General features: G+C 39.7%; 1 protein-coding gene across 1 annotated transcript in view; it reads right to left on the bottom strand.

Annotated features, from left to right (window-relative positions):
* Positions 1-13,198, bottom strand: part of ITGBL1 (integrin subunit beta like 1) — a 209,032-nt gene that overhangs the window by 93,451 nt on the left and 102,383 nt on the right. Inside the window, exon 7 of the mRNA XM_044250051.1 lies at positions 4,614-4,760. Within this exon, the coding sequence (XP_044105986.1) occupies positions 4,614-4,760 (147 nt within the window). The remainder of the gene's footprint in view (positions 1-4,613; positions 4,761-13,198) is intronic.

Below are 13,198 nucleotides of genomic sequence, written 5' to 3'. Positions count from 1 at the left end.
CATAAATGCTGTTGATAGCATGAATACATCACTTTTAAAATATGTATCTGTGTATTGCTATTGCTAAGATATGCATACAGTTACAAACCTCAACTGTTTTTTCCTTCTTCTTCTGTTTTTTTTTTTTTTTTAAGATTGTATTTATTTATTTATTTGTTTGTTTATTTAAAAGAAAGAGCAAAAGAATGGCAGGAGGAGAGGGAGAAGCAGGATCCCACTGAGCAGGGAGCCTCACGTAGGGCTTGACCCCAGGACTCTAGGATCATGATCTGAGCCAAAGGCAGACTCTTAACCAACTGAGCCACCCAAGTGCCCCTCTCTTTGGGGTTAAGTATGGTTTTTTGTGTTTGCTTGTTTATTTGCTCTAACTGCATTCCCTGAATGTTTTACCTGGAAAAGAGTCTGAGTCAGGAGTTCTCCCGCAGTAACAAACCACCCTAATATTCCAGCTGCTTAAAACAACAAAGGTTTATTTCTCCCTCTTGTTATAGGTCCTCGGTAGGTCAGCAGAGGTTTCTCCAACCATCCTCATTCAGACACCCAAGCTAATGGATCACCACCGTCGCAAACCCTGCAAATCCCTGTGAGGGGACAAGAGAGATGGCAAATCTCTCTCTCACTGCCTCTTAAGCCTCTGTTCCTAAGTGATGCACATGAATTTGGCTCACATTGTTTGGACCAAGCCAGACACACTCTCAGAAGGAGAACCTCAATTAAAAACTTAAAAATTGTATTCTTAAGTCAAAAAGAACTTAAAATTAATGTGTAGTCAATCATAAGCCATTTCAAGTTTTTGAGCGGAACCTTGGCTTGTAACTAGAGAAAGCTGACCCTTAGCTCCAAAGCCCAGGAGGCAGAAATTAGGATGAATACTTGTGGGTCCAAATCAAGTAGATGAGAGTCATCGCATTAAATAAAAAGATATTTGTAGGCCATAAGGAATAGAAATCAAGGAGCCACAGGATTAATAGAGTTTAAAAGATTATCTAAATTATCCTCCTGCTTTCAAGACACAATGATCACACTCAGTCATCACCAGCAGAAGCAAGTAATCTAATTTAATTTCCGGTGCACAAAAGCCTTTACCTGGCCCCTGAGGTGGACTACGCTGAAGAACTTCAAGTACATTCTACGTGAAGAATTTTTTTCTTGGCCCCAGCTAGCGAATGGCTGCAGATCGCCGGCTTGAGAACCGACGGGCCTTGTAATTGCTTTCCTCACTCATGTAAGCACAGCTGCAGCTGCCACTCATTAATGGCAAAACTAATCCTTTATAAGAAGTTTTCACATTGGCCATTTGCTTTAAAACATCCAATGCCAGTGAGTTTGCAAAGGTAGCTCTGTGAGAAAGAGAGGGTCTCTGGCCACTGGTCCGAGCACTGGACTAGCTCTCATAAATCCCTGGTCTTCGTTCTCAGAGTTCTCATATTTTGTTATGGTTCCCTGCAAAATCACTCCACTCATCAATACCTCCATTTCCCTTGAGGAAACTGGAGAAGCGTTTTATTGATCTCTAAAGTACTTTAAAAAGCTTAAATGAATTATAAAAATAATAAAGTTTTCTAATGCTAAACATAATATTCAACACCTTTTTAACAAAATAAATTTTACATATGTGCTATTCCCTAAAAATGGTAACTAATACATTAGAGAATCTCTAGAAAGGTAAGAAACAAAGATGTGTTTGTCAGAGTTAGCAAAAATTAAAACCCACCAAAATTAAAACCCACCAAAATTAAAACCCACCATAATTTTCTTACCCTAACACCATATTAAAAAATTTAGGGATAAATAAAAAACAACTGGTAATAGAGAGTGATTTTCTATGTTTGAGACATACTTTATAGGCTTTTCTTATTTTTCCATCATAAACTTGTTATTTTTAAACAATGAATGAATGCATAACAGTAATCTGAAGGACACTGACTTTTAATCTTTGTTCCTTTAAAAGCGTGACAGGTTTACTCAAGCTCTCAAATGATATCTTATTAATGCAGGTAGAACAGTAGTTTCCATGTGGGGCTGCTGGTGAAAAGGGGTCAAGTCAGAAATAAAATTTATGAAATGAAAATTTTCTTTTACCCATATCCTAACCTTGTACTTATAATCAGTAAGGATACATATCAGAATATGGGAACATCACCTATGGTACAAATAATCTTGGGGACTTTGTTTTCTATGTGAAGAAAACTCTAAGTAATCAAAAAGACAACTGATAACAAATAATGGGAAAGATGGAAGGAAACTTGAACCCTCTTGCATTGCTGGTGAGAATGTAAAATGGTGCCCCCACTTTAAAGACAGTTCAGATGTACCTCAAAAAGTTAGAGTTACCCTATGACCCAGCAACTCCACGTATATGTATATACCCAGGGGAAATTAAAACACACACCCACACAAAAATTTATACAAGAATGTTCATAGAACATTATTCATGATGGTCAAGAAGTTTCCAGAAATAATCCAAATGTCTACTAACAGATGAATGGATAAATACATGTGGTATAGCCACACAAATGTGTACTATCCAGCCATCAAAAGGAATGAAGTACATGGATAAATCTTGACAATAGTATGCTAAGTGAAAAAAAGTCAGAAACAAAAAGATCACATATTTTACTATTACATTCATATGAAATACTCAGATTAGGGAAATCCATGGGGACAGAAGCATATCAGAGTTTCTAGGGGTTGACGGGAGAGGAGAATGGGGAGTGATTGGTAAGGCGCACAGGATTTCTTTTACTGGTGATGAAAATGCTCTGGGATGAGATAGCGGTGAAAGCTGCATAATTTTATAAATATACTAAAAACCACTTAGTGGCGTACTTAAAAAGAGTGAATTCTGTGGTATTTGAATTATATCTCAATAAAAAATTTATTTTTCAAAGAGGAAGCTGCAACATAAATTAAATTTCCGATCTAACAGTCAGGTAAAAGGAAGTGTTTCTCTTTTTCCTCTTTCATGAGGAAAATTTGTAGTAATTTCAATTACCAGGTCCTCCAAAGGCATATTTCATATTAACTTGGCCATTTCCATGTGAGAGGTGAAAATGCATTTCTTATTTTGATAAATCGAAAATAATGGAGCCAGCTATCCTTTAGACAAATTCTTCTTTCTCTTCCAATTTGCACTTGATCTGGGACCAAGAGCAGACCTGAGGCTATGTGTCCTGTAGAACAACATACGCCTACTCGGAGCGGTCTGTTCCCAGGATGCTTTTTCAAAAGCTAACAAGCTCCTCAACGCAATGTTAATGAGTTTCAGAAATGTCAGTGGACAATTAAATGGTCTCATTCAGAAAGTTTTGAGCAGATATTCAAACTCTTTCTTTAAAAAAATGTATACTCTTAATCCCCTTGATCTACTTCATTCATCATCCCCATCACCTCCCCTCTGGCAATCACTAGTTTGTTCCCTGTAGGACTCTGTTCTCTTGTTTGTCTTTTTCTCTTTGTGCATTTTTTTCTTAAACTCCGCATATAAGTGAAATCATATGGTATTTATCTTCTTTATCTGACTTATTTCACTTAGCACTATACCCTCCAGAGGCATCCATGTTGTTGCAAATGGCAAGAGCTCATTCTTCTTTATGACTGAGTAATATTCCATGGTGTATAGACATCACATCTCTGTCCATTCATCTACTGATAAATGCTTAGGCTACTTTTGTATCTTGGCTATAGCAAATAATGTTGCAGTATACATAGGCATGCATACATCTTTTCAAATTAATGTTTTCATATTCTTTGTGTAAATATGCAGTAATGGAATTACTGGATCATGTAATTCCATTTTTAATGTGTTAGATTTTTTAATTAAATTTCCGTTTTCCACAGTGGTTGTACCAATCTTCATTCCCATCAACAGTACCCAAGGGTTACTTTTTTCCACATCCTTGCCTACACTTGTTATTTCTTGTCTTTTTTATTCTAGCCATTCTGCTAGGTGTAGGGTGATACCTCATTGTGGTTTTGATATGCATTTCCCTGGTGATTGAGCATGTTTTCATATGTCTGCTGGCCATCTGTATGTTTTCTTTGGAAAAATATCTATTTGGAAACTCTAACTGTTTTTTAATCAAACTATAGGGGTTTTTTGGTTTTTGTTGTTGTTGTTGATTTTGGTGTTGAGAGGTATAAGTTCTTTATATATTTTGGTACTAAGCCCTTATGGATATAACATTTGCAAATATCTTGTCCCATTCAGTAGGTTGACTTTTTGTTTTGTTTGTTAACTTCGCTGTGCAAAACTGTTTTTTGTTGTTGTTGTTGTTGTTTTTAATGTAGCACTGAACTGACCTGAACTAAATGGAAACTAAACAGATCTCAAAGCTGAACTGATAGTATGAGTAAGAGAGAGAGAGAGAGAATGTGTGTATATGCATGCGTGAAACAGAGAGGGAGAATGAGAAAGATTCTATTTCTCCATGTACTTTCAGTAATGGAAATGGGATGTATTATTAGTTCTGCAAAGATGAATCTTTCCTTATTGAGGCATCGCAGCTAAGTAAGATAGTATGTGATATTATGTTAAATAAGATATACATGAACTGAATGCACTGGACTCGTAGGACAGGGGGTGGTGACAAAGCCTGAGAACCCTCACTTACCCCTTCCAGAGCAAGGCAGAGCAGAGCTTCCTTGGCACTTCCTGATGCTCTCCTCCGCAGACAGCGGGCAGGAACGTGGGTGCTCACACTTCCTCCCATGCCAGCCCACCTTGCAGTCACATCTTCCACAATTACACTGCCCATGACCTTCAGAGTGAGAGTGTAAAAGAATATGAAAAAATAGACAATGAACTCAGAATTAGTTTTCATTTCAACAGTGAGTATCACAAATGAGCCAGGATCTCAACACCATATGAAACCCTAAAGCCAAGGCATCTTTTTCTCAAGTTCTTAAATACCGGATTTACATTGATTGATCATGAGGGGTAAAGAAAAGCAACTGCTCCTGATAAGATAAATGGGTCTGTAGGACTATACACATGAATCCATCAAAATCCAGGTGCATATGATTGTATTGGTCTGCTGGGGCCTAAATGGAGGATTTGATGGATTTGGTAATTAATTCATGTGGAGAAGAGCCATAGGAAACTGAAAACAATTTGCTGTTGAGACATGTCTTATCTTGTGGAGTCCCCCACACTTTTCATTACCTTTTTTCTACACACTACATGCTTAACCTGGAGACTCTTAGCCTAAAACCAATAACCTCTGTGGTGTTCACATTTCCTGAGGAGCAGTGTAGTATACCCAAAAGAGGAAAGATATTAAACTTCTTTACACATGGTCACAGAGCCTGTAACAAATTGTGATGAGTAGTGGTAAGGTTTAGCAAAAAATGGCAGATGTTATCCATCAAATAAATGGGTCCAAATCCTGGTCCTGCTGTCTACGGAGCATAGCTGGTCAAATGTCAACATCTCTGAGACTTAGTTTCTTCATTTTTGAATAAGATAATAATACATTGTCTGTCCATATTTATCAGGAAGTACATAATGTATCTTAAAATGCTACATAAAAGTGAGCTATTGTTATTTTTATTCAAGTCCACATATGTAAACAAGTAGGAATAGAAAGAAAAGCAAGAAAGCTGAGCTTTTCTTAATTCCTAATCAACATTTAGATACTCATTATTACAGATGCAGAACACTGTGGATTTCCATAACTCTGCAAAAATGCATGACATTTTTAATTTTAAGTAGTCTCCATGCCAAACGTGGATCCCAATGCAGGACCCAAACTCACGATTCTGAGATCAAGACCTGAGCTGAGGTCAAGAGTTGGATGTTCAACCGACTAAGCCAACCAGGTGCCCCCAAAAATGCATGAAAAACTTTAAAGGAAGTGGAATTACATTTTCTTGAAGTAAACTGAGTGTGATGTTAATGGGTGAAAATCTTGGTATTTTGTCTTTGGCATCTGATATTAATATAAATCATACAATATGGAAGCTGCTCTTCAATACAGTTTCAAGTACAATTCGGCTGTTTATAGAAGTCAATGGCTCTGGAGTACTTGAAGACAAGAGGTCTCTTTCCTAGGTCAGTTAGATCTACAAGGATACTGGACAAAGGACAGAACATTCTCTCATTGGTGAGAGAGTAGTTGATAAAAAGAACAGTGAAAAACAGTTATATTGAAAGGGAAGAAGAAAGCTTCATTTTTAAAAGCTGAAAATAGCTGTGAACATCAGAAGAAAATATTCAGTATGCAAGGATGCCAAGCAGTCCCTGACTACCCAGGACATCACCACCACACACCCAGTGGGTGATCTGGTCCCCAGGCACGGAATGAAGCAGGAGCCTGTGCACAGGGAGAGAACAGTGACCGAGGGGAGAATGTTCTCCACTTCTGTGGATGGAAAACAAGCTTCAGAGCAGCCATTAGTTTCTACCTCAGGTTCATTCCCAGGTCAACATTTCAAACACAACTCGTAGTGGAATGAAATGAATTCATGAAGACTGTCAGAAGTTATGAAGAAGAGATTTTTAGAGTTAAGATCCTGTCCCATTAATAACAAAAGAAGTCAGAGGATACACGGACACATTTTGGGGTGGGGGTGGGGGAATGTAGCTGCTCCAGACCTCAAAGGAGAAATCTCTGAAACTCTCTCACCGTTACGTTCCAAATTCACTCTCTGTTTTCTATGATACTGTCTTCCTCACTCGGTTTTTAATCTCTACACTTTTCTCCCTAAAGTTGTGCCTTTTTTCTAACCCTTTCTAAAGTTATGCCTTTTCTAACCCTTCACTGTTTCTGTGCTCTGATAGTCACTGGGGGAAAGGCAGCCAATGCGCTCCTACATCTCTATTTCCTGTACATTTAGTGCAGCATCAAGAACGCTCTCAAGAATGAGACCTATAAGCTGGAGCATCACCTCCAGGCATCGCCAGCTCCAAGCACAGCTGGGCAGAACACATACAATGTGTCCCTCACTTTTGCCACATATGTGATGAGCCCCAGCCTCCCACGCCTTCCACCTCAGCCTCAGCCTTCACCCATCAAAGTCCCCTCGATAATCCCACTGAGTCCATTGCTTAGGCGCAGGAATAAATTGATGAGACCGTGTCACTGCTGTGATGGGCTGCAGAATGAAAGCTTTTGCCCCTAAATAGGAAAACTGTCACAGCAGGAGAATATTATTTAGTTCAGGATGACCACGGGTCCTCCTCAAATCACCTGCTTAGGAGCCTCCTCTACACTCTGCCATCTGAAGTCAACAGCAATTGAACAAGTTTGGGCTGAAGAAAGAAGGGTTATTAAATTATGAATGACCTAAGTCAATCATTTGCAATGAATGAAATTCCTGAGAGTCAGCGAATGCATGGCAACCACTTTAAATAATAGTAGGGATATAGAATGTTTCTTAAGGGTTTCATTGTTTTGCGAAAGTAGTAATACCTAAATCAAATGTCTCAGTGAGGATCACGGAGAAGCAAATTTGAAAGTAATAAAGTTTCAGGGCACCTGGGTGGCTCAGTGGGTTAAGCCTCTGCCTTCAGTTCACGTCATGATCTTAGGGTCCTGGGATCAAGCCCTCTTTGCTCAGCAGGGAGCCTGCTTCCCCCTCTCTCTGCCTGCCTCTCTGCCTACTTATGCTCTCTCTCTGTCAAATAAATAAATAAAATCTTAAAAAAAGGAAAGTTTAGATAATTCTAGCCTAATAGGAAGAACAAAAGTAGTATTGACAGCAGTACTGCTGATCTAAATGTTTATTAGAGATTAGGTTAAAACATAAACATAACTTTTACTTTCTTGGTAATGAAGATTATATCCTCCATCTTTCAATAACCCTAATTCATGTGCAGTTCAAGAATATTTTAGAACACTTTAGGATCTCACTTTATTTTTTTTTTTTTTAAAAAGATTTATTTATTTATTTATTTATTTGTCATAGAGAAGCGAGAGCAAGCACAGGCAGACAGAGTGGCAGGCAGAGGCAGAGGGAGAAGCAGGCTCCCCGCCAAGCAAGGAGCCCGATGTGGGACTCGATCCCAGAACGCTGGGATCATGACCTGAGCCGAAGGCAGCTGCTTAACCAACTGAGCCACCCAGGCGTCCCTAGGATCTCACTTTAAATGAAACTGTACCTCTTCTATAAAATCCTTTATGATATTTCATCAGTGGAGTTAGGAAATCACTTAAAAATGCATGGTATTGATATCAGATTCTGAAGCTGGTATTAAGACTTTCAGAGAAGACAGGAAATCATAAAATGAAATGGCAGTTTCTCTCCTGGAATTACTAGTTTCTCAATTTCAGTATAAAAGTTACACCAAAGAGGGAAAAAGAGGATCATTTTATAGGAATAAAATGAAGGAGATGAAAATGCTTGATGTTGATATATAAAAAAGAGTTTAGAAATGATAAGATCCGTTTAGCATGAAAATCCTTTTGACTGCCATAATATACTACAGTAAGTCTTTTCCAAACAAACAGTGAAAGATGCATAAAAGAAGAAATTAGGAGTTCTGTATCTTCAGTCCAAATACATCACTAGTCTACCTTTCTGGTCCTAATCTCATTTTATCTTTAAAATGACAGAATTATAAAATGTGAATTTTACCACACTGACATTTCATACTTTCATGCTAGTTTGCCAAGTAGATACATAGATAAACAGATAGACAGATAGATATGGCCTCCAGGTGTTAATTCCATTGTTTCTAACAAGTATTCCTTTAAACTCTGTAGGCAGAGGATCAACAAATACAGAATGTGGTTATCCCTGATAGCAAACATGTAAAGAATGCACATTAGAGAATAGCTTTCAGAAGACCTATGACCTGCATTAAACACACACACACACACACACACACACACACACACACACGGAAGAACAACACGGTGCCCAGGTGATGGGATCACAGCCCAATCAGTACCACATGGGCAGGCAGGTGGCACCATGGCTGTGGCCGTGCTGGGCATGCAGGAGCTTTAAAGGCTCTCGGGCCATTACAGGAGAGGGTGATGATACCAAAACCTATTTTTTCTCTGTAATCATTGTGCTCTTTAGAGCAAAGTCATCTCAGAAATATCAATCCGGGACCAACGTAGTTGCATTCCATTCCAGATAAATGTTCTTCTGCTGTAGAAGATATTTTTCTTTTAAAATGATCAAACTTCATGAGGAAGTGGTGATGCAACATGGGGGTTTAAGTGGGTAGGAGAAGAATTCATGAAACAAGATGGGATAGGGAGGGACAAACCATAAGTGACTCTTAATCTCACAAAACAAACTGTTGGTTGCTGGGGGGAGGGGGGTTGGGAGAAGAGGGGTAGGGTTATGGACATTGGGGAGGGTATGTGCTTTTGGGTAAATTGGAAGTGGAGGTGAACCATGAGAGACTATGGACTCTGAAAAACAATCTGAGGGGTTTGAAGTGGCGGGGGGGGCGGGGTGGGAGGTTGGGGTACCAGGTGGTGGGTATTATAGAGGGCACGGCTTGCATGGAGCACTGGGTGTGGTGAAAAAAATAATGAATACTGTTTTTCTGAAAATAAATAAATTGGAAAAAAATAAAAATAAAAAAAATAAATAAAATGATCAAACTTCTTGTGAACTGGGATCTGACTTCTACGATCAGCTTCTTACAAAGTAAGATGATGACCATTAATAGGAAAAGTTTGGTGGAATAAATTAGATCTAACTAGTACTTGTTATTTAAGAAACAAATCCATTTGGTTTAGTTGCTGATTTTTCTTTCAAGACAATGCAACTTGAATGTACTCAATCATGTCCTTCAGTTTCTTTCCACGATGCTTTGGTAATCCACCATGATAAGTTCACCCACACAATGTGGTCCTATCAAATGATTCCATTTTCCAAATTAATGGAACGCTAAGCCAGGGCTAACCTATTTTCATCATTGTGATAGGGAGGCCAAGTTGAAAAATTGAGTTTAAGGTCACACTGCAGCATATTTTAGCAGTTACGGAATTTGGGGGAATAGACCAGCGTGTCAACAGCCATTGGGAATAAAAGTTATTTTGGGACCAGGAAGTCAACCCAGTGGAGCAGCTCACAGAACAGCAGTAACAAACAGAGCCGCTGGCACACTTCGGGATGGCTGGGCCAGCCCTGGTTATTGTAGCTACACTCAAATTCTGTTAATAGTAATGTCTCTGAGGTGTTGTGTATGTACGTGTATCTGGGTGTGCACATGAATTATATCTGTGTATAGATGAAGTGGTGCGTGCACACACATACACACACACACACACACACACACATACACAATGTGGATGATGAACAACAAATAGGAATGAAAGAAGAAATAAATAAAACTGATTTATTTGGGACCAGGGAGCAGGTTTTAAAATAGTTGTGTCTGGTGTATCCACGATGTAATAGGCACAAAATATTTACATTTTAGCACATTATTGATTAGATGAATGGCCTCAGTGGGAATGAATGAAAACAAGGAGAACATCAGTTAAAAGTGCAAAGTCAACCAATCCACGGGGAGATTTCCCTGGGACTCAAATAAGACAAACATCTCAGGATGGCAAGAATGGGAGCGCAAAATAAAGCTGTGTTTCACCTGAGCCTTCTTACATCCCAGCCTTGGGTAAATCACTGGAGAGCACTGACACCGTTGGGTTACTCCTGTCTCCTACCACAGAGGCACTAACAGCCTCGACAGTCAGCTGCGTGGCATACTTTCCAGGGTACAGCTCCGAAGGCCAATGAGGAAAACTGTGAAGACTAATAGTTTACTGAACAGAACGTCTAGAATTCAACAGATTTGCTGAGAATGAAGATATCCCAGAGATGGGTGCCTGCCTCAGATCATAACGATGTTCAGAGAGGCTTTGTTTAATAAGAATTGGGAGCGTCCGGAGGACAGTTCTTCCTTACCAAAATAAAATAAAATTGAAGAAGTTTGTTTGCATCACTTGAAGATTAAATTACATGAGTCCTTGGGCTCTGTATGTGCTTCTAGATGACACTTAATGGCTGCATGAACCCTGTCAAGTTACTTAATTTTTTTGAACCTGTTTCCTCTCCTGTTAAAATGCAGGTAATAACGTCTCCCCCTCTGAGTGAGGGTGAACATAAAAGGGAACAAGGGGGAGGCGCCTGGGTGGCTCAGTGGGTTAAAGCCTCTGACTTCGGCTCAGGTATGATCCTAGGGTCCTGGGATCGAGCCCCACATCAGGCTCTCTGCTCAGCGGGGAGCCTGCTTCCTCCTCTCTCTCTGCCTGCCTCTCTGCCTTCTGGTGATCTCTGTCAAATAAATAAATAAAATCTTTTTTAAAAAGGGGGGGACAAGGGCATGAAATGGGCTAAAAGAGTGGGGTCTCTGTTAAAGTGAGTTTCTTCTTCCCTAAATTCCTCCTTTTAAGTGTGGGGGGCAGGCTATGGAGCACTGGCCGCGTTCAGTTCACCTCAACACAGAAATGCTAAGATCACACTTAGCAAGTGGGACAAGACACACTGATGTCTTGTCCCAACCACAGCCTCTTGCCTCATCCCTTCTTGCCACCACAACGGGTCTGCCCCCACAGCACTGAGACCACAAGTAAAGGGTTAATCATTCTTCCCTAACCTCCTCCCACGGTAAACCTGACCTACCACAGCCACAACCACTTTCCCTGAAATCTCCTAGGATAGGGAGGAATGGAAAATGTGAGAAAGAGGAAACTGGAGAGAAGGAAGAAGGGAAGGAAGAGATGAAGTGGAGAATTTTATTTCCAAGGAGGCCTCCTGAGAACCTTCACCTGCCCAACCTAGAGTGGTAACTCTCAGCCCAGATGACACGCAGTAGGAATTGTGAGCTTCCAATAAAAGGACTGAAGTGTCACTGCCCGTCTTCACCCCACGACCTCTCTCCCTCACCACGAGACAGAACAGCACGTGTGACCCTGAGCGGTCACTATTATGTAGCTATTCTGAATTTTTCAACCCCACTCCCAAATCAAGATCATGGGTTTATCAAGGAAAAACACACCCTATGTAAAACAAACAAACAAGAAAAAACAAAACAATAACAAAAACCAAAACCAGTAACATCTTTTTTTTTAAATTTATTTTTTTAATTATTTTTTATAAACATATATTTTTATCCCCAAGGGTACAGATCTGTGAATCGCCAGCAAAACCAGTAACATCTTATCAGAAAGTCACAAACATAATTTTTTATATAGCTTGATTATCTCCTTCATTCCCCCATTTAAAATTATATGAAGTCATGTTTTATCTCACTGACAATCTTAAAATAACATTTTTAAATGACATCTCCTGAACCTTAATATACTTTTAATGACCCACTCTAGGGCTCTAACTTCTCGTGTTTAGCCCTGACTCTTCAGACTCACATATTCAATGGATTGAAAAAAAAAAAAAAAAAGCTTTGGATTGCGCTTGTTCCTTTAGGCTCAATATCTAGAAATAAATTTTCCAATTTCCTTCTGTATTCCCTGTTTCAGTAAATGGCCCTCAGACAACCATACTGGAAACCTGTGAGTGTAGCACGTTGCTGCCTAAAACCATCCCTAGCTTCCCACTGCCTCTGGAATAGAGTCTGGTTCTGCAGCAGGGTAAAAAGACCTCTAGTTCTGTTTCTCACCCGCTTTAACTTTTGTCTCTGTGCACTCTGCTGATAACTAAACTGATTCCTAGTCCCTGGCACAGATCACACACTTCTACTCTGTGTGTGCACAGATCACACCCTTCTACATGCTAGGATGTGCCTCTCATCTCTTTTTACCTGGGAGCCTACCTTTCAGGCAGGGTAGGGGAAGGCACGTGTATGGTGATCCAAAAAAATCAGCAATGCAGGAACCTAAGTCACCACCTCTGTGGAGAGCCTCATCCCACTGAGGAAAATGACAAAGGAGCCCACGCCCAACATTTTCTACACGGTTTACTTATAACGTTTGTTCGTTGCCTCTTCAGTCCTAATGGGATGTAAACTCATGAGAAGAGGGATGTGATCTGTGGTGTTCGCTGTTCGGTCCCCAGATCAATGAATGGCCAGATAAGCAACAAATCCATGACTCTGCGAATCTCCCATTCCACACTATATTAAAATTTCATGTTTATGTGGCAGTTTTGTCATTGTTGTTTTGCTCTGGTTTTGGCGGGTTTATTTTGTTGCTGTTGTTTGTTTTGTCCTTTTTGCTATCCAGTAAGTTTTTTGAGGGTAGAACCCATGAATTCTTGTATTTTTAGGCCCTAATAT

This window comes from Neovison vison, chromosome 5 (assembly GCF_020171115.1).
Source record: "Neovison vison isolate M4711 chromosome 5, ASM_NN_V1, whole genome shotgun sequence".
NCBI lineage: Eukaryota > Metazoa > Chordata > Mammalia > Carnivora > Mustelidae > Neogale > Neogale vison.
The sequence above is the reverse complement of the archived record's forward strand: the minus strand, read 5'-3'. Positions and strand labels throughout refer to the sequence as shown.